This window comes from Dunckerocampus dactyliophorus, chromosome 6, assembly GCF_027744805.1.
Source record: "Dunckerocampus dactyliophorus isolate RoL2022-P2 chromosome 6, RoL_Ddac_1.1, whole genome shotgun sequence".
NCBI classification, from domain to species: domain Eukaryota; kingdom Metazoa; phylum Chordata; class Actinopteri; order Syngnathiformes; family Syngnathidae; genus Dunckerocampus; species Dunckerocampus dactyliophorus.
The window spans coordinates 31,646,445-31,668,146 of NC_072824.1; the positions used below are offsets into that span (position 1 = coordinate 31,646,445).

Here is a 21,702-nt window from a genome sequence, read left to right on the forward strand (position 1 = left end):
ATCCTTTTAATATGTTGCGCATTATATTATCTGTATAGAAACAGTGATTGCAATTGCAATTTAAAACACGAATTTTTGTGTCAAAACAGTAAAAAAACAACGTTTTTTCCCAGTGGGTACTTTAATTCCATTTGACATTACAAATATAGACAAGACAATGGAAAACAAATAACTTAAGAGGAATGTGTAAAAAAAAAAAAAATGCCTTCTTGGAAATTTCACACTGTGTCTAACTAATTAACAAGTAATCTGTGGAGCTACAAATTTAATCAAAACAAAGTGTTTTCAGCTACAATACAACTTGTTAGTGGTTCTAAAGTGTCATAAAGATGTAAGAGCACATGGATGTGATGTCTCATCAAAGTCTGCATGGCAGCAAAGGAACGCAATTGACCGAGGAGTCAAACTATGGGCCACAAATGAACCAAAACGTGGATGAAGTGTTCTTTAAAATCCCACCCAGTACACGGAGTTTCCTTGAAGACACACAGCAGATTGCACTTGGTGGTCTGTGTCTGTTTTTCTAACGCACTGAAAGCCCACTTTGGTGAGAAAAAGTGGCGACACACAGCCCTGACGTGTCATTTTTAAAACACTGAATGCAACAGCGCTTCTTTATGAAATATTGTCAGTTTTGTTTGCAAAACCTGCATGCATGAGCCTCTTAGTAGGTGCAGCATCGAACAAAACGCCTAACAACCTCTAATATTGTGTTTAGGAAGCTAAAAATCAGGCTCAGCTTGTTGCAGGCCGCTTAAAAGCCTGAAAGCCATGCCCAGTTTTGCATTATTGGTGTGTTGGACATGCGAGTAATACTTCCTACCCTTTTTGATGATTAGTTATCAGTATGTCATTGCAATAAATGAAATGTTAATGTATTCAGTGAGCCGATGGGCACATTTGGAGGTATTATAAGACACTTCATGTACATATCGCAATGAAGACTATGACCTAAATACCCACTACAACTTCAAGTGCAATACTATGAAGGAGTATTGGGGTCACAATGAAAAAGAATGCAAGAATAAAGTTACAATTTTATGATGGAAAAAATGGCATATTTCTGAGGGGAAAATTCAGATTTATTGTTGAAATATTCCAACTTTTTTCTCAAAAAAATAAAAATATGACCCTCCCGAGTTTTTGGATTAAGATGAAATCTTAGAATTGTGAGAATAAAGTCAGAACAAACCAGAAAAGAAGCTGTCATATTACAGGAATTAAATACTTGCTTATGTAGGAATTAGGGAGAGAATTTTGACATTCACTTACGACTTCATTATTGAAATATTATTTTATTATGTTTCTGGGGAAAAAATACTTTCAATAAAAAAAAAAATCATTATATTCTTTGATTTTTTTAGACGTGTTAGAATTCTGGCTTTATTATTATTTTTATTTATTTTATTTTATTTTTTGTGGGGAGAAAACATGTACTGTCTCTCAAAACATAATTTATTCTCATGATATAATTTTTTTCCAATTTGTATTTTATTTTTTATATTAGCTAGATTGTCTTTCCATTTTTCTCTGTCATTTTAGTGTGTTTTTTTTCCATTTTTTTCCCACTTATCCGGGTCCACTGCATGTAGTCAGCCGTCCGATACGACATAGTTCTCCTCTCATTCCTTGTGGAAGTGGTAAGGTTGTGAATTTCTTACTTTGTCCTTCTTCCGAACTCTGTTTGAAACACTTACTTAAGTTTAGAATAAGTCAACTGGAGAGGCTAACTAGTTATCTCGGTAGCTTGCTATGCTAGCGGAGGCCGTCCATGGTGTGTCTGCAGTGATCCCGTAGCCTGCGCATCACCGTTGAGCAATGTGTTGTAAACAAAGTGTAAAGGTGATATAGGAGTGCTATTTCATGTCTACAGGGCTTTAATAATGGTAAAAACTGGAAAATCTTCAATTTATTAATATAGAATCCTACTTTGCAGAAATTCACTTAATGCGGTCCAGTCTGGAACCAATTAACCACGATAAACAAGGGTTGACTAGCAAGAAAAGCAACTGTCCACAAGTCTCAAATTTGTAGCATTATGTAAGATGCCTTCCTAGCTTGTCCTAAGCCTAGTTCGCGGGCTCCTACGGCCGGCCTACGTGCAAAAAAACGCAAGAAACGCACGGAGGGCGTGTGTGTGACGTGCTGCTTTCTGAGCCGTAGACTGGCCGCAGACCCGCCGCAGAGGTTCTTTGTCATGTCAAACAAACTCTACGGGCGCTTACGTTGTTTTCAGGTTGCAAGACAACTTTTTTTCTTTCAAAACATAATTTATTCTCATTGTTTTTCCCAATTTGCATTTCATTTTTTAGGTAACATTCACATTGCTTTGTATTTTTTCTTGTTATTTTAAAATGTTTTTTTTGCAATTGTACGCCTTTTTTTCCTCTCAAAACATAACTTATTTTCATATTTTATTTTTTCCCAGTTTGTATTTAATTTTTATTTAACATACACATTGTTTTGTATTTTTCTTATCATTTTTAAAATGTTGTTTTTCCAATTTTATGCCTTTTTTTCTCTCAAAACATCATTTGTTTTCATTATTTTATTTTATCCCAGTTTGTATTTCATTTTTTATTGAACATACACATTGTTTTGTATTTTTTCTTGTCATGTTAAAATGTTGTTTTTGCAATTTTATGACTTTTCTTCTCTCAAAACATAATTTATTCTCATTACTTCATTTTTTTCCCAAATTGTATTAAATTTTTAACTTTTCATAAAGATTGTTTTGCATTTTTTTCTTGTCATTTTCGTATTTTTTGTGTGTTCAGCACTGCCCCAATACTCCTTCGCGCAACACTTTTAAAGAAAAGCAGAAAAAAGTGTTTTCTTAATGGGATGTTGCATCAGTTATTGTTAATATGCATCCATCCATCCATCCATCCTTTTTCAATGCCGCTTATCATCTTTACGGTCGCAGGGGTATGCTGGAGCCTATCCCAGCTGACTTATGGGCGAGAGGCGAGGTACAATGGCAATGGCAGGGCTCATTGTTAATGTGCATTTGAGACTAATTGATTTCATTGGAAATTTGCGGCGCTAAGCCACATCTTCCTCACGTAGTTGTCATGGAATGTGTACGCTGTGGAGTGTGACTCGTAAAAGCACAAAAGCAAACATCATTCATGCCTAAATGGTCACCGAAGTGGCGCAATGACGCAACAGCTGAAGGTGGATGAGTGCAGCTCCCTACGCCCTTGCAAGTGTACAGGTGTGTACTGTGTAGTTTAGTGTAGTAGTATCGTTTGTGTGCGCTACTGCAGGTAGCGGTAGACTTTGAAACAGTGGTTTCCTGAATCGGCCACCACAACGTGTCCGTCGGAGGTGAGAGCCAGACCCTGAGGGCCGTACAGCGGGTCGGCTGACGTGTTGATGTAGGACAGGAAAGAACCGCTGCCGTCAAACACCTGATGCGGACACAAAAGTTACAATCAGTAGGTTCCGTCATGGCCTCAATGGAAACAATGAGAAGGTCAATTCCTTTTTATGCATTTTTTTCTTTCCACTTCTTCTTTTCGTTGTTTTACCTCCATCTATGGGAGCAAGTGGGTCGCTGCCCCACCTGGCCTCAATAACTGTAAAATTAACTCTTGTGTAGTTTTTGCGTAATCTTGCTAACCAGCAAACCTACTAAACACCATCAAAACAGTACTATTTTTTGTTATACAGGACTTATTCCATTTTTATAAAATATTTAAAAAATGCAAATAATAACAATAACAAATAATAAATATTATAAATATTCCGAACGATAATTTTAAAACGTTAAAAACAAAACAGCACTTATGTCTGACTTCTGACTTAACAATAAAAAGAATACAAATATTATAAATCTTTTGAATAATAACAAAATATTTTTTAAACAAAGAAGGACAGATATATGATTTCTGACTTATATTATGCGGTTTTAATAAACACAAAAAATGAATAAAATAATAATAAAACAATAATAACAATTATATTTTAAAAAAATTATTATAGTATAAAATAAAAAACATAAACAATATGTGAGGGCTGTCCAAAGAGCTGCCTGAGGGAAATTTGCCGCCCACGGCTGTTTTTTTATTGGCCCATTGGCACATTCTAAAAATATCATTTAACAAGAAAATGAATGTGCTGAATGTGTTGTTTTTGAATAAAATAATGGCCCGTAACCATTTACATGAAATGTGATGTAGTTATTTACAAATTATTATGTTTTATTTTTTCTCAAGTACTGTAAGAATGCCACTTTTATACAATTGGCTTCTTTATTTTAAATAATGTAAGATTCATGTCTACATCAACAAATGCAACCATTCAATCGTATCAAACCGTTTTTTTCAATATATCGTGTTTGAATCGTATCTGAGCCCGTGTATCGACAGTCAAGGAAAAAATTATATTTATTGATCCGTTGTAATGCCTGCTACAACTAAAGCTACATTTCTATGGTCAAATATAACAAATATAGATCATAAGAGTGGAATTAAAGAGCTGATATCGAGCAACTTCCATGCTTTTCTTGATAATAACCAAAATCACTTAAGTTCTTACATGAATAGTTATAGCATTGGACTGTACTGCCAAACAATGTAACTCTTATGAGCTACTTTTGTTGTCATTGTTCTATTCGTCCAAACAAAGGTACCTTTAGTTGGACCAGGCATTCAAATGAACAAGAAACTGAAGAAACAAGAGTGGTGTAATCATTCTCTCCATGACTGCACATGCGTATCAAATTGTCTACCATAAAAACATTTACATCCCAACTACACAGGAAGCTAAATAGCTAGTCAACGAGAGTCAGGGAAACACTGCCCCCTGGTGTTTTGGTAGAGAATTGCAATTCCTCACATGAAACCTTTACAGATTTGACGGTTTTAGTGTTCGCCTTCCTAGCGTTGCATTATTTCTCAGGATGGTCATCGTTTTTGTTCTGTTTGGTCCCCGACCTGTATCCTGCTGTTCCCCCAGTCCGCCACGATGATGTTCCCGTTGACGTCCACCGCCACGCCTGTGGGGGCGTTGAACTGGCCGTTACCCTCGCCGTTAGAACCAAACTTCAAAAGGAACTCCCCGTCTGTGTTGAACACCTACGTTGTGCACAACAAAAGGTAACAGTAATACAACCCCCAGCTTTGGTGGCCAAAATGACACAAGTGTGAAGCATAAATGTCCAAAAGGCAACGACTTACAGCTCAAAAGACAAATTCCCTTACCTTGACTGAGTGGTTGTGGAAATCTGTGATAATGATTTCATTGTTGTTGTTGACAGCGGCAAAGTGAGGCCCTACATGGAACCATGCAAAGTACAAACAAATCAAGTCCAGTTTGGACAAGAAATAATAAAGGCACAATTCATTTGATGTTGTTCCTGTCTTAGTTTTACACAACACATAATAAATAAGATCAATTAGTTCGCTATAATGGATGTATGTTTTTCTGATGTGTTGAAAATCCTTCCCGGTGACTAGCTAGCGCGCTGCTAATGCTATTGACATCCATTCTCATCTTCAGTCGTGCTAAGCTATGTTTCGCTGGCAGCCCAGGCTTTCGCGTTGTTTAAGAGACGGACTGTCAACCAGTTGCTAGTCCTGCGATACTCGGTGCATGTCTCTCCAATCCATTCATCTAAGGAGCTATGGCTGATTCTTATCCATCCAGGAGGCTGTCAAACTGGGTATCCGGTTGCATTGCTTTATTGTTAGCAACCCAGCTAGAGACCAATGTAGAATACTACATATCATCACGTCTTTGAATGCGTCTTTTGAATGCCTTATATTTGTATTTGACTTAATTTATACATTTTTATGCTTGAAAATGCTTAATTTAGGACAAAAATATGTAACATTTGCTTCAATCCGCATATTTAGCTAGTAATAGGCCATATTCAAACCATGAAACAGCATGATTTAGTCATTAATATATTTCTGAAAACCCGTGAAGGAGTGATGCCACGAAATTCGACGTGCAAAGTGGATGACTGTACCTCAACATGTGAACGCACCAAAACTCATAGCTTTGGAGGCCGCCCAAATTTGGGAGGAAAATATGTCTGGAAATTGAGCTAAAATCAAAGGAGTTGCTAAGCGCTAATTGAAGACTACAATATCACTTGTCATCACCGGTAGAGTGTTTACTTCTTACAGGCCAACTTTCATTTTCTTTTTGTGAAATTTCCGCAAATATTTTCGACATCGATTGTGAAAGTCATGTGTCTTACATGTGTCGCACTGTTGGTTACGGTGGTTGTTGTTAGCAACTGAGACGTTGTTAAGTGGTTGTTGCTTGTTGCACAGTGGGGAATAAACGTTTTGTACCGCTTATCCTCCCCTCCTGCCTCCCTCTCAATCACATCTCCACATTTGGTGACCTTCCACGTGAGTAATATGTTGACCGACAAGTGCGCGGTCGTACCCGCGCCGCTCAATGCTAAGGAGGCAGCTAACAACTTTTGAACCCATTGAAGCCCAGTTCCGACTGCGAGGAATAAAACAGGACGTGACAAAGTATTTCCACGTAGTGGCCGCACTGGACCTCCCCCTTCTTTCATATCGTAGAAACGGTGTGTCGCACAATTTTAGTCGTTTTGAAGCCGTGACTTTTTCATACCATGGCACACCTGAAAACCAGTAACCGGCCTATGCCTATTTACAACATTGGTTCTGTTGCTGCGCACCTGCAAACTGCCTGTCGCCGTTTCCGCGGTTGCCAAACTTGGTAACCAGCTTGCCGTTGGCCTGAAAAATGAAGATGCAGCAGGCCTTGTTGTCCACCACGATAACGTGACCGTTTCTGTCCACCGACACGCCTTTTGGACCCATTAGCTTCCCTGAGCCGATCTTGTTCTGGGAAAACACATAAATGCTGGTTTCAGACCAAAGGTGATACAGAGAGGAAGTTCCTAAACACGGGCAGACATAAACATTCTATTCCATTTCTTCTGCTTATCTTGGAGCGGGTCGCAGGTATAGCAGTCTCAGTAGGGAAGCCCGAAGCTTCCCAGTCTCCGGACGCCTCTTCCAGCTCCGCAGTGAGGACATCGAGGCGTTCCAATGCCGGCTGTGAGACATAATCCCGCCAGCGTGTCGAGATCTGATCCGGGGTCCCCTCCCGGTTGGGCATGCCCACAACACCTCACCAGGAGTCCAGGAGGCATCTAGACTAGCTGCCCGAGCCACCTCAACTGGCTTCTCTCCATGTGACGGAGCTGCGGCTCTACTCGGATGACAGAGCTCCAGCCACCCTACAGGGGAAATCATTTTCGGTTCTCCGACCTTCCCTCACTTGTTGACAAGACCCAAATATACTTGAACTTCTCCACCTGGGGCAAGACCTCAATCTAGAACCACAGCCGCGTATTTGAGACGTAAACACGACTCACCTTAAACTTGCCGTCACTGGAAAAGATGCTGACCCATTTGTTGTCATAGTCTGCGATGATGATGTCACCGTTCGGATGGACGGCCACTCCAGTGGGTCGCTGCATCTGACCAGGGGTCCTGCCCCGGACCCCGAAACGAGTTCTAAACAGGCCCTCGTTGGAGAAAATCTGAAAAAACAAAACGGAGAAATTCTACTCTGCAGTTTTTGGCATACAACAAGGTGCTCTTACCTGCACACACTGATTGTTGCTGTCTGCTATCAACACTTTGCCAGGAGAGGCAGCCACGCCCTGAAGGTTTGTGAACTCTCCTTTGTTTCGCCCTTTGGTGCCTGGAGAGTAGGAAATTGTAGACTTACCGTACTATCATGAGCGCTGAAAAAAGAACTTTTACATTGGCGGTGTAAATGCTATTCCTTCCTTTTTGCCTACGCATGTTCCAGGTTCTTGCGTAGCTATCGCACAAGCAGTCAATGCTCACACAATTGGAAAGGTTTTCAATTTGTATTAAATAATAAGAGCGATGCATTTGGTTACAGCACCGAACATTAGCATCGACGAGAGACATTGATGGTGAGCCCAGAATGATGTGTGTCCACAGCATATAAAGCACTTTCTGCACCCCATTGAACGTGAAAGTTAAGTTTGTGTGAGTGTAAGTGAAAGTTGTGTGCGAGATTGAGAACGATACATCTTTTGTGCATCTGCTCTCCTCCTGCCAGTATTTCTCCATCAGCCATACAGTATGTAAGTGTGCTACGTGAGTGCGTGTGTCAAGAAGGCCTTCTATGAGAAGCTATTAGAGCTAACATGCACTGAGCTAACAGACTGAATCTAAAGGTGTAATAATAATATCTAACAGTTTAGCTCCAATATCCTCCTGGGTCATTGGCCGGTCGCTCCGAGGTTAACACCGCCTTCAGTGTTTATGAAAACATGTTGGTTGAGACTCGATGTGTCCAAAAATATGTACCTATGTTTGCTGAAGACGATTTTTGACACACAGTGCATTAGGTTCATGGAGACTAAATTGTCTATGATATCACCAAAAACATGTACGTAGTACGTAGACTACTCTAAATTGTCTTTGATGCATATGAAAAGACAAACTGTGCATCAGGTTCATTGAAAACTAAATTGTCTAAGATGTTTCTGAAAAGACTTATGCTAGGTCTGTTTTCAGTGTACAAAAACACATGCATGTGCATGTATGCTAAGTATGTTGAAAACGAGTTGTCTTTGATGTTTGGTTAGGTTAGTTGAAGACGACATTTCCGATCGATCGGCCACCAATTGCTATTGGCCGATTTCCGTGAAAAACATGTGATGTAAAGTACAAATGTATGCAAAGTACAAAAAACTCATTTCACAAAAATAAAGGCAAAAAAACCTATCCGCCGTATACTAGGTATGTCGAAAAATAGGTCGTCTTTGACATTCATGAAAACACTACGCTGGGTTCATAGAAATCAAAGCTGTTTTTGTTGTTTGCAAAAACAAGTACGTTAAGTTTGTCGAAGACTACGTTGTCTTTGGAGTTTTACGAAAACGTATACGCTAAGTTTGTGGAAGATTCTAATTGTCTTGAATACAAACGGTAGTTTAGTTGAAAACTAAATTTCCATCGACGTTTACAAAAACAAGTATGCTAGGTATGTTGAAAACGACATTGTCTTTGATGTTCACGAAAACACCACGCTAGTTTTTCAAGTTTGCCTGTCTTTGTTGTTTACAAAAGCAAGTATGTTAAGTTTGTTGAAAAATAAATAGTCTTTGACGTTCACAAGAACAGAAGGCTAGGTTCGTTGAAATGCAAACTGTCTTAGTTGTTTACAAAAACACGTAGGTAAGGTTTGTCGAAGACTTAAAACACATGGTCTTGAATGCAAAACCACAAACGGTAGGTTAGTTCAAGACTAAATTTCCTTCAATGAAAACAAGTATGCTAGGTATGTTGAAAACTAGATTGTCTTTGATGTTCACGAAATGAGTACGCTAGGTTCACTGAAATGAAGACCAAATTGTCTTTGGAGTTTTACAAAAACGTATAAGCAATGTTCAAGGAAGATTCTAATTGTCTTGAATGCAAAAGTCAAAGTATGCTACGTATGTTGAAAACTAGATTGTCTTTGATGTTCACAAAAACACTACTCTAGTTTTTTTAGGTTTGCTGGAATGGGAACTGCCTTTGTTGTTTACAAAAACAAGTACGTTAAGTTTGTCGAAGACTAACTTGTCTTTGGAGTTTTATGAAAATGTATAAGCTACGTTCGTAGAAGATTCCAACTGTCTTGAACGCAAAACCACGTACGGCAGGTAGGTTAGTTGAAGACTACATTTCCTTTGATGTTTACGAAAACAAGTATGCTAGGCATGTTGAAAACTAGATTGTCTTTGGTGTTCACGAAAAAAAACTACGCTGGTTTTTTTAGGTTTGCTGAAAGGGAAACTGTTGTTTAAAAAAGCAGGTACGATAAGTTTGTCAAAGACTAAATTGTCTTTGGAGTCTTACGAAAACGAGTAAGCTACGTTCGTGGAAGATTCTAATTGCCTTTAGTATAGTTTAGTTGAAGATCCCTTGACTTTTTCCGGAAATACATACGTTACTTGGACGAAAGGCTCTACTTTTGAATCCTGGATGTTTACAGAAACGCATGAGGTTCATGAAAGACTAACTCGTGTTTGATGTTACTTGGTATCGTTGCTTGGCGTTGGTATTCGAACAGTGATTGGTGTAACTGAACTGAACCGAACGTGCTTGGCGGAAAGGTGACTTTGGAGCGTACCTATCCTGAAGATGAGATCGTCCTCTATGGGGTTCTCTTTCCTCCTGCCGGTGCTGTACATGCTGGCCGGCCTCTTGATGGCCCTCTGCTTGACGTGTCCACTGCCCGGCGATTTCAGCCTCTTCTTGACGCCGTCTGAGGCTGCAGACACGTCCGTAGACTTGGTGGCCTTCGTCCTGAAGGGGCTGCCTTTAATGTGCTGCTCATAGAGACGTAGCGACAAGCTGAAGGTCCCCTCTTTGGGGGCGGTGAACAGGTACTCGTAGGTGCCGTTCTTGTTGTCCACTATCTCCCCGTCGGCTTTGCTACCGTCTGATGAGGAGATGTCGGCAGTGAGGACAGCGTTGCCCATTTTGCAAAGCCCTCCGTCTTTGTCCTTGGTGGTGATGGTGATGGAGGTGGGTACCCCCACCACGCAGTGCCGCAAGCCCTCGCCGGTCGCCACCGTCTCGGACGCCACGGCGTTAGTTGTCACGACGGTGCCCACGTTGTGGATGGACTTCTTCAGGCCCTCCGTCTCGATGTGAAAGTCCAGCTGGTCGTTCTCTCCGGGCAGCAGGGGGAGCTCTCTCGCCGCCAGCTCGGCCAGACGCTCGCTCATCTGCTTCTTCACCAGGAGGACCTCAGCCTCGGTGCCGTGGCTCAGGGCCTGCTCGGTGAAGCTGCAGCTGCTGTTGATGCCCTCCTGGCCCTGCAGGAGGCTGTCAAGCTGCGCCTGAAGCACCTGCAGGGGCAGACACCAGGGGGCAGCAGGTGCAAACAAATTATCACCACTTTGAAGCTACTTTTAGACGCAAAACCTCTTTAGTGTTGACAGGTTTATTCAGAACTTTTGGAGAACTCTAATCCACAGACTGCACATGGCTGTCATAGACCTCCTATCAGCTTTAAAGATAGAAGACCAGCATTGTTTATCAGCGTGACCTCAACAGTTTTCTGTCATGGAGAAGCTGCTCGCGCATGAGGATTATGCAACCTCTCAGTGCTTGCAGATGTGTCCCAAAAGCACTGAATGACATCATGCAAGCCATGTCAAAGCCAAGCAAACTCACGTGCATCTGCCTGTCACATTCCTCTTCCGGTTCTCCGCCCGACGCCATTGTGCCATGTACTTATCTTGCACCCAAGCACCCCCTACACCTCCCCAGAAGCCCTAAGTCCCGGTCCATGCATGCTAGAAGTAGTCCCTCGCTGAACACGACACACCCGTAGAGTGTGACACCGTACACTGGCCCCATCTATCTACAAGCAGATGGGATATAATCTGACTCCACCCTCCTTCCAGCCTGCAGGCTTCTGACGGTCTCTGACTCGTCAGCAGCATGTGATGAAGAACTGCCCCTTGGGGGGGACAACAACCCAACCAAATGATTGGATGTCTGCTGAAAAGGGGGAGGCGGGGGACCAACCCAAGCTCCAACCCTCTTATTCCAATGTAGGACCACGACACTTGCAGCCAGATGAAAGAAGATGATTGGCTAACGTGGTCTTTACCTTCTGCTTGAGACCGAAGTTGACCTCCAGCTCCATGAGCAAGACGCTCTTGCGCACGTTGAGCGTCTTCTGCAGCTCATGGAAGGCGGCGTGGATGTCCTCCTCGATGGAGCTCTTCTGGCCCGTCAGCCGCTGCAGGATCTCGGACAAAGTCAGGAGGGCGGCGTCGATCTCAGGTAGCCTGGAGCGGAGTCAGAAGAAGAAGAGTGGCGACAATCAGTGAAAACGGTCATCCTTTGTGAGGGAGTATTGTTCTGAAAGGATGCTCAGATCAGGATCCGCCCGCTTGAGATGTTGTTTTGTTTTTATTATAGTACTCCACATTTGTTGCCCTTTTGTCCCAATTCAGGTCAGAGGCCGCCGTTGAAGGCCAGTGACATCACACTGTTGCATTTAGCCTATTCCGGTCCGAGGGTCCCTCCCGGCGCTGCATTCTTTTCACAAGTACAAAAAAATGGCAAAAACGAATTTACAAGATGTTCGTCTTTTGTAAATTTGGTGATACTCCCTAAATGTGTTTTACGATGTTCTTTGTCAATCGTGAGGAGAACACGTTTCGTGTGTTCCTGAGGTTTTGTCATGATTTCAACTCCACTGATGGAGCGTAAAGATCAGAGCGTAACAAATAAATGGTAGGATTTATTACATGAAATGAAACGTATTTTAAATGTTAACAGTTTCTTTTCAGTTGTATTTATTTTGCGCTATGGAGCGTAGCGAGTATTTATGGGTTTAACAAAAGCATTCGACGCAATTAATCACAACATCGTCATGAACAAACTAGAAAGGTGCGGGATCAGAGGAGCAGCCTTGAGCTGGTTTATGAAAAACCTACTTAGCAAACAGAAAGCAACATGTGAAGCTAGGAGAATCTGCATGCTCGGATATCTCACGTGGCGTACCCCAAGGCTCAATGCCGGGGCCACAGCTCTTTAACTTAATGACATCTGTAATGTCACAAAAGACCTAAATCTGGTTTTATTTGCAGACGACACAACCGCACTCTGTCTGAAGATAGCACACAAAGGCTAATAAAAATGATCACAACCCCTGAAATGACTTCACTAAAAAGACGGTTTGATAAAAATAGGTTATCCCTGAAAGAAAAATAATGCCGTTTGGCAACAGCAGAAAAGAAACTTGTGTGCGAATACAAATAGACGGCGTGGACGTTGACAAAGTGAGTGAAAATACGTTTCTAGGCGTCAGACTGGGTGACAAAATGAGTTGGAAATCCCACGTTAAAAATACGCAACATAAAGTGGCAAGGAACACCTCGATAGCGAACACAGATCACAAACCACTCCATGCTCTCGTTGTTGTCTAGTATTAGCATATCTAACTTCGGTATTGTGCGGACATATGCGGAATTAGCTACAAAAGTCCGCTTCACTCACTAACCGTACGACAAAAAAGATCAATTAGGGTCATCTTTAAGGCCGCCTATAGAGAACATACAAAAAAATCACAAACTAAAACCACAACTGCTAAAATTTGCTGATCTGGTAAAAACAGCTAAAGTTATGCACAAAGCAAAAAATAAGGAGCTACCCGGAAACGTAATACGAGAGAGAGGAAATATGATCTTAGGAAAACACAACGCTAAAAACCTTCAGCATATCAGGATGTGGGATCAAAGCGTGGAACACACTGAGTGAAGAACTCAAACAACGCACGAAAATGACCCAATTCAAAAGGCAGCATGTTTAGAAGCTCTAAGGAAGGAGAACCATGAAGCACAGGGAGATTTTATGCCAAGTGAGACTGTGAGATTTCCAAAGCTGCCGTACGGGCAAGGGGGTGATCATGTGACACAACCAGGAAATGATGGCCTTTAAAGGGGGAAGGTGGATGTAGACCACCGTGGCCGGTCCGCCGTACCTCCTCTTGACTGCATCAAGCTGGTCCTGCAACGAGGCCTTGTGTTGCTCCACGACATCTCTCAGAGGCACGGTGGGATGTTCTCCGTGCTCGCCGCTCGTACACTCCTGGCACATGGCCGTCTCGCATGGCGGACAGTAGAACTCCATCACCTAAACCGCAGCAAGAGAGGTCAGGGTATTATAACACAGCGCCACCTATCTAGCGGTGTCGATCTCCTCGTGGCCCCCGTACATTGCCGCCGTGGTTGGGGCAGGAGAGCAGTTGCCCCGCAGCTACCGTGGCGACGTCGTTGAGGACGGCGGCCTCCTGGCCGCAACGGCCCGGCGAGCGTTGCAGGACGTCCATCAAGTTGGTGATGAAGAAGTTGTTCTGCAAGGCCGCCACGCCCTTCTCGGGCAGGATGGACGTCTGGCGGCACACGGGGCACGACAGCGTCAGGCTCTGGGCCGGGATGTAGTTCTGCAGGCACCTGAGCGAGAAACAACGTGGAGGACCTGAAGCATTCGGCCACTTTGAGAAACTCGCTACGTACGATACGAGCACCAGCCTGCAGAGTCTTCTATCGGTCAAGAATGTGCAAGTAAATATTGTGGACATTCTAGTCACAGAAAATGGCTGGAATGCTAATATGCTAACCTGTTTCGCATGCTAGCACCTGGCGAGACAGCTCTACGTGTCTATGTAGGTTTATACATATGAAAATGGCTAAAAGGGTAACATGGCACCTTGTTAGCATTGCTAACAGAACATATAAATGTAAGTTTTTATGTATCAAAATGGTTACAATGCTTTGCACCATGCCAGTTACGAAGTAAGTTTATATCTATGAAAATGTCAAAATGCTCTGGCAATCCTAACCTGCTAACTGTTAGCACGGTAACACCTAGCATAATAGCCCTAAGTATCAATATGTTTACACCAGGGGTCACCAACGTGGTGCCCGCGGGCACCAGGTAGCCCCCCACGACCACATGAGGTGCCCGCAAGCCTGCTGTTCATTCCGGTTTTCAGTTAATAATGTGAGAACACTAGAAAGAAAAGTATTCTGAAACATAAAATGTGAGTTGTGGATACCAGCATTTTGTGAATGTTTTGGTAAAACAAGCATATTTGATCTGTTTGGGTTGAAATAAGGTATGAAAATCGTTTCTACGGTGACCCCTGGTTTACACTTACAAAAATGGCAAAAAAAATGCTAAAGTGCTAAAGTTAGCATGCTAAAGTTTGCATGTTAGCAGCTTTGAAAATGGAAAAAATGCTAACATGCTAACTGTTAACATGGTAAAACCTAGCATGAGAGCTTTATATATCAATATGACTTTAAACATAATGGCATCCTAAGCATACTAACACTAGCAATCCTAACATGCTAACTGTTAACATGGTAACACCTAGCACGATAGCTGTAAGTATCAATATAAGTTCACACCTATGAAAATGGCTAAAAATGGTAACATGATCATGTTAGCATACTAACAATGCTAACATGCTGACTGCTAGCATGTTAACACCTGGTATGACAGCGCTAAATATCGATATAAGTTTATACATATGAAAATGGCATACTGAGCATGCTAACATTAGCAATGCTAGCATGGCAATTGTTAGCATGCTAACACATTTCACCTACCTTGTGCGTAAGTACGTTTATACCTATGAAAATGGCTAAAAATACTCTAGTGATCCTGACATATAGTGATCCTGACATGCTAACTGTTAGCATGGTAACACCTAGCATGATAGCACTAAGTATCAATATAAGTTTACAGCTACAAAAATGGCTAAAAATGATAACTTGCTAGTGTTAGCACGTTAACACCTGGCATGATAGCGCTAAGTATTATCGATAGCTCTGAAAATGTCAAAAATGCTAACATTTGCATGCTAGCATGACAGCACAAAGTATCAAGAGTGCTAAATGTCCTGAATGAGTAGAGAATTTTGACTTGGGAATGGTTTGAATTGGTGGAGAAATGTGCAGCAGCAGCAGTAGCGATCTATCACCGGCTTGGTCAGGGCCAGAGACTGTACTGGACTTGCATGCGTACTATAGGACAGGCTGTGAAAGCATGGATTGTATCCAATGGGATTCTCCAGAAACCACCAGAGAGAGAGAGAGCGAAAGGGAGGAGTCCCAGCACGCCTTTTGTGGGACACAAACAAAGGATTTGTCCAGCAGAGACCCTGGCCCGAACAGCACGGCGCACAAACACAACGGGCCTCTGTCAAAGTCACGTATGAAAGAGGCGCTTGTCCGATTGGCTCCAGCCGAAGTCCCGAGTTGCCTTTCGTGTGTTTGTTGTTTAGCCCACCCACCTCTCACAGAAGGTGTGCAAGCAAGGCAGCACTTTGGGGTTGTGGTAGCGGTCCAGACATATGCTGCAGATCAGGAACTGCTTGTCGATCTGGTGCACCACCGGGCTGGGAATGGTGGTGCCGTCGCTGGCCATCCTAAAGGTGGGACGCGGCAGCCCCTCGGCCTCCTCGCCTCCAGCCTGCACAGCAATATGCAGCACATCCATGCATACCATGTCAGTGAAAACAGCTGAATGAATGAATGAAAACGTGACCGCGTCATTGAAACATCATCTAAAATAATCAGCATCCATTTACTTAGAAAGCAGGCGAATAAGAAGTAGACTAAATGCATATTTAAATGAATACAAACATGCATCAATAAGCACACACTCAAATACATTTTAAAAACAACTGTAATTAAAATGGTGAATACATGAATAATACATGAATAAATCCAATACACAATAAATGCATGAACAAATGAATCTGGAAATCAATGAAATAAATACAACATTAAGTTGATGTCATTAAATCAATAAATCAATCAATCCCACATGTAATAAATAAATAAATCCTCAAATTAATTAAAAAAAATTAGAAACTTAAATAAATAAATAGATTTGTTTTAAATGTCATGAAATAAAATAGAGATCAATACATCCAACATGCAACATGCAACATCCAACTTGGGAAAAATGGAAACAAATGCTTTAAAAAGTTGGTCATAAATTGAATAAATGAATACGTCATTAAGTTGATGGGGAAAAAAGTTAAACTAAAAAAACTAAAAAAAAAAGTTAACTAAATACACAAATAAATCCAAAATGCAATAAATACATTCAAATTTAGAAAAATGTGGCTAAATAAATACTCAATAAATTGGCTGTGAAATAAATACACATAATTAAGTTGATAGGAAAATGTCATTAAACAAAATACAAATTAATCAGTCGACATTCAATAAATACATGATACATGATTAAAACATGGTCATAAAGAAATAAAGACTCAATCAATTAATGGTCATGAAATAAATACATAATTAAATAAATACTTTCTTAATTAAACAAATTAATCCATAACAAAATAAATAAATAAATACATAATTAAATAAATACTTTCTTAATTAAACAAATGAATCCATAACAAAATAAATAAATAAATACATAATTAAATAAATACTTTCTTAATTAAACAAATTAATCCATCATGCAATCACAAAATAAATAAATAAATACATAATTAAATAAATACTTTGTTAATTAAACACATAAATCCATCATGCAATAATAAATAAATAAATAAATACATAATTAAATAAATACTTTCTTAATTAAACAAATTAATCCATCATGCAATAACAAATTAAATAAATAAATACATAATTAAATAAATACTTTGTTAATTAAACACATAAATCCATCATGCAATAATAAATAAATAAATAAATACATAATTAAATAAATACTTTCTTAATTAAACACATAAATCCATCATGCAATAATAAATAAATAAATAAATACATAATGAAATAAATACTTTGTTAATTAAACACATAAATCCATCATGCAATAATAAATAAATAAATAAATACATAATGAAATAAATACTTTGTTAATTAAACAAATTAATCTATCATGCAATAATAAATAAATAAATAAATACATAATTAAATAAATACTTTCTTAATGAAACTAATAAATCCATCATGCAGTAACAAAAATATACATATATATATATAAAAGCAAATAAATATGTTCCATCCAATTAATGATCATTTTATTGATAGACAGAAAGCGGCATGAATGATTGATATCTCTTAGCATTGCTCTGCCACTGCTTTGCTTGAAGGGCTGCTGTTAGCATGCTGGTGAGTGCAGGATGTTGCTCTTAAGAAGCACTTTGATAAATATTGGATGAGCGAGGAGGAAGCGGGGCGGGACGGGACGGTCGGTGCGGAGAGGAGAGCGAACCTCCAGAAATAAACACGTACCCACAATGCAGCAGTCGGCGCGTGCTTTCATCCGCTACTGTTGTTACCTGGCTGACGGTGAAAGTATGCCAACCGCACATTTGAACGCTGGCACAGAAAGAGGCCACGAGGGCCTCAGGGGAACTCGACTCAACTCCTTTTTCCTCGTGCGCGCTCTCGTCCTTTTCTTTTTTTCCCGCTGCGCTTTTGCCCCCTCCCTCCGTGGACTATCGATGCGGTCGTTGACAAAGCCTGCGGGCACGACTAACTGGTTCCGATCCGATGATGCCATGCGGTGACGTGATCGTCAGCCCCACGTCAGCATCGCTGCGGCAGCGGCAGCTCAACTACGGCTGCACTACGACATATAAAAATAGTCTTCATGGGCGCCACCATGCACCTCAAAGTTGTTTCCGGCCTGGAAACAACTTATTAAAACGCCGCTATGAATGTTTTACAACTCAAAATGTCACTCTTGTCTTTATTCCCCAGTTTTAAGCTACCTGTCTCCCCAGATACAAACATCAAATAATGCTAACAATGTATTTCCTGGAAAATAAAGCTTTCCTGCAGTCAGAGTTTGCACATTTGCATCACCTGAGCCGAGGAAAAGGAATTTGCCGTTTTTTTAAAACCTCCAAGTCACTAGAGGGCAGTAGAATCTGTCCCGTATTATGTTGCCTCGTGAGGAAGACAGTGGTACTGCAGCAAGAACGATCTTCTTCCTACTTCTCGTACACATTCACGACGGCGTACGCGGGCCGAATTGAAAAAAACCCAAAAACCATCTGAGGTTTCGAGAATAAAGTCGTACATTTCTGAGAATAAAGTCAATAAAGTAAATTTACATAAATAAAGTCGCAAAAGTATGAGAAAAAAAGTCAGAAATTTACGAGGAAAAAAGTTGTAATATTACGAGAATAAAGGCGTACATTTCCGATAATAAAGTCAAACAAGTAAATTTAAAAAAAATTAAATAATTTTTTTTTATTTTAAAATTTTATGAACATTTAAAAAAATTTAAAAATTGTGATTAAAAAATAAAAATTAATTTCTTTTTTACAATTTTCAACAATTTTTTAAATTAAAAATTTTAAAAAATCTACAATAGATAAAACATTTGTTGGTCATACACACAACAGAAAAATATGTATTTTAAAAATAATACTTGAAATAAATAGAAAGCACTAAGCCCATACAATCAAGCTGGCAGACTCACTGTTGCCCCCTGAGGCAGAAAGTGGTACTGTGAAAAATAAACACCAACAGTTTTTAAAAGAAAAAGCCCCCAAAAAATCCCAGTTCCGTCTTTATCAAAGTTCAAGGTCAATTCTGTCAAAATTATTTATATTTAATAAAGTAAAAAATCCAAAAATTCCCCAAAGAATGAGAGCTTTTTTATGGGTGCATCTATTTTTCGCAGTTTTGCGCACGTTTTGCAGGCTGTCTTGGACCGTAACATCCGCAAATATCTCATTAAAAATACACGTATCTTATTTTTAGAACATGCCGAGTGCCGACGAAAATCGAGCCGCACATTGGACCTTCCTGTCTTCAACCATTTTTTTTTATGTCAAAAATTGTAAAAATTCTACAACAGACAAAAAAATGTGTCGGCCCCACACGACACCCACCATGTGCACAAAATATATCTTTTAAAAGCAGTACTTGAGGTCATCGCAAAACACAAACAATCCAGCTGGCAGACTCACTGTTGCCCCCGGAGGCAGAAAGTAGTACTGCAAAGAAAAGCGTGTGGGGGGCAAACATGCAAACAATGGAAGGTTTGATAAGAAAAAGCCTCAAATGAAAGTCATTGATCATCGGCACACGAATCAATAGGCTACAGGAATGCCAGCACATCGACACAACACGACACGACACGACACGACACAACACAACACAACACAACACAACACAACACAACACGAGCCTGCGTGCACTGCTGCCTCTCTTGTCTCTTCTATAATCGCATCCGCCCGTCTGCAGCTACCGCCATCCCTCCATGCTGGACGCCACTGTCATCGTGACCTCACAAACAGGAAGTGAGGTCACGGCTCACGCAACAACAACAATGTGCGTGTGTGTGTGTGCGTGTGGTCCTCACGGCGAGGCATCAACAGGCGTCGCCGCATCGGCAGAGAAGATCCTTGCGGGATGAGATAGTCCTGCTGCGGCGTCACATGACTCGCTCCGGAGGACGACTAGTGTTCCCCCCCCCCCCCCCCCCCCCGAGCCTCCTCCCTCTCCTCACATCGCTTGCATTCTTCGCTCGCCCCGTCAACTCAACTCCACTCAACTCCCTCCTCCCTCCCTCCCTTCCACCACCTCCTCCTCTGTCTGCAAGGAGCATGTGCAGCATGGGGGGAGGGGGGAGGGGGATGACGAATGAGGGTGTAGCAGATGGATTCTGGACCCCCCCATCCCACCGCCCCCCCGCCCTCACCCAGGGACACGACGGGATGCTCGAATGCTGACTCACCGTGCGTGCGCATAAAGTGGCGTTGAAATGTTTGTGTGCGCGAAAAGGTCAAACCTGCGTCTCCCTGACTGATGGACGGCTTTATTTGAAGACGTGTAGCGAAGCCTGAGTGTGCACATGATTCAATACCCATCTGAGTTCAAACCACCATTGCCAAAGATGTCACCGGAAACCTCGACGCACGTCACACGCCTTCATTTCAAAACGTTTTGACGACGCGTCACGTCGCTAGCTTGCACGTGAACACAGTTGGAGCCTCAAGTAGCGCTGATGTCAAACCATTTACACATTTCGTGATTGTACGCCAGTAAAGTGTCAAATGAAGTCAAATGTTAGCGTCATTAGCATAGCTGTGTGAGTTAAAGTGCTAGCATCACATTTTAACAGCAACACCAGGCTAGGTTAGCCTATTTGCACAAGACAGATCAACCTTACAGCCCCCACGTCCGTAGCCGACTGACGGTTAGCTTCATTTTAAGATGTGTAGCAAAGCCTGCTTCAAGTCATCGTATACATTATCGTTAAATTAGCCTCTGAAGTGTCCGAGTTTGAAGTACCGTGGCGAAAGACGTTTACGAGCCTTCGGTTCGGCGTGTTGCTACGATATGAAATGCTTCTTGCTCGTAAATAAATACGATTGGAACGTCTTACGTCAAATGAGGTCGTACAATTTAGAGGTCAGACAAAGTTTCCGGAAATGTACTACGCATCATGATTGAAGTCAGACATTAGCAACGCTAGCGCAGTTATGCGAGTTAAAGTGCTAGCATCACATTTTAACAGCAGCATCAGGCTAGGTTAGCCTGTTCGCTCAAGAAAAATCAACCTTACATCTTCCGCGTCTGTAGCCGACTGACGGGTAGCTTCATTTTAAGATGCGTAGCAAAGCCTGCTTCACGTCATCGTGCACATTATTGTTAAATAAGCCTCTGAAGTTGCACAACACGTCCGAGTTCAAAGTACCGTCTCAAAAGACGTCACTTGGAACCACAAACGTACATCACGAGTCTTCGTTTCAGCGTGTTGCTACGATATGAAATGTTTCTCGCTCGTAAATAAATACGATTGGAACGTCTTACGTCAAATACTGCTGACATCGTATAATTTAGAAGTCAGCCATAACTTTGGGAATTGTACGCCAATAAAGTGTAATTCCAAATACTCATCACAGATGAAGTCAGATGAAGTTTTGGGAAATGTACGCTGCAAACACCCATCCTGAATGAAGTCAGATATTAGCAACGCTAGCGTAGCGACGTGAGCTAAAGTGCTACACCAACATCATGTTAGGTTAGCCTAATCACCGGATAAAAACAACACGATCGCCATCACAGCTCCTATGTCTGTAGCGGACTTGGCGGATAGCTTGATTTTAGGAGGTGTAGCGAAGCCTACTGCATGTCACTGGATCAGC

At 41.3% G+C, this 21,702-nt stretch overlaps 1 protein-coding gene across 1 annotated transcript; it reads right to left on the reverse strand.

Moving 5' to 3' along the window:
• Nucleotides 1-146: 146 nt before the first annotated feature.
• Nucleotides 147-19,896, reverse strand: trim2a (tripartite motif containing 2a). The gene is made up of 12 exons (XM_054778224.1): nt 17,828-19,896; nt 15,853-16,031; nt 13,768-14,005; nt 13,534-13,685; nt 11,653-11,833; nt 10,159-10,882; nt 7,604-7,704; nt 7,373-7,540; nt 6,668-6,836; nt 5,208-5,278; nt 4,941-5,081; nt 147-3,413 (listed from the first exon to the last, which is right to left on the reverse strand). The coding sequence occupies exons 2-12, from the start codon at nt 15,984-15,986 to the stop codon at nt 3,261-3,263; spliced, it is 2,232 nt and encodes a 743-aa protein (XP_054634199.1). The 5' UTR covers nt 15,987-16,031; nt 17,828-19,896; the 3' UTR covers nt 147-3,260.
• Nucleotides 19,897-21,702: the final 1,806 nt, after the last annotated feature.

Excerpts from the sequence above, each read along its gene's own strand:
- trim2a (XM_054778224.1), bottom strand. The coding sequence starts at position 15,986 with ATGGCCAGCGACGGCACCACCATTCCCAGCCCGGTGGTGCACCAGATC. Across the intron at positions 14,006-15,852 it reads TTGCACACCTTCTGTGAGAG|GTGCCTGCAGAACTACATCC; the intron begins GTGGGTGGGCTA and ends TTTCTCGCTCAG. Across the intron at positions 10,883-11,652 it reads ACTTCGGTCTCAAGCAGAAG|GTGCTTCAGGCGCAGCTTGA; the intron begins GTAAAGACCACG and ends CTGCCCCTGCAG.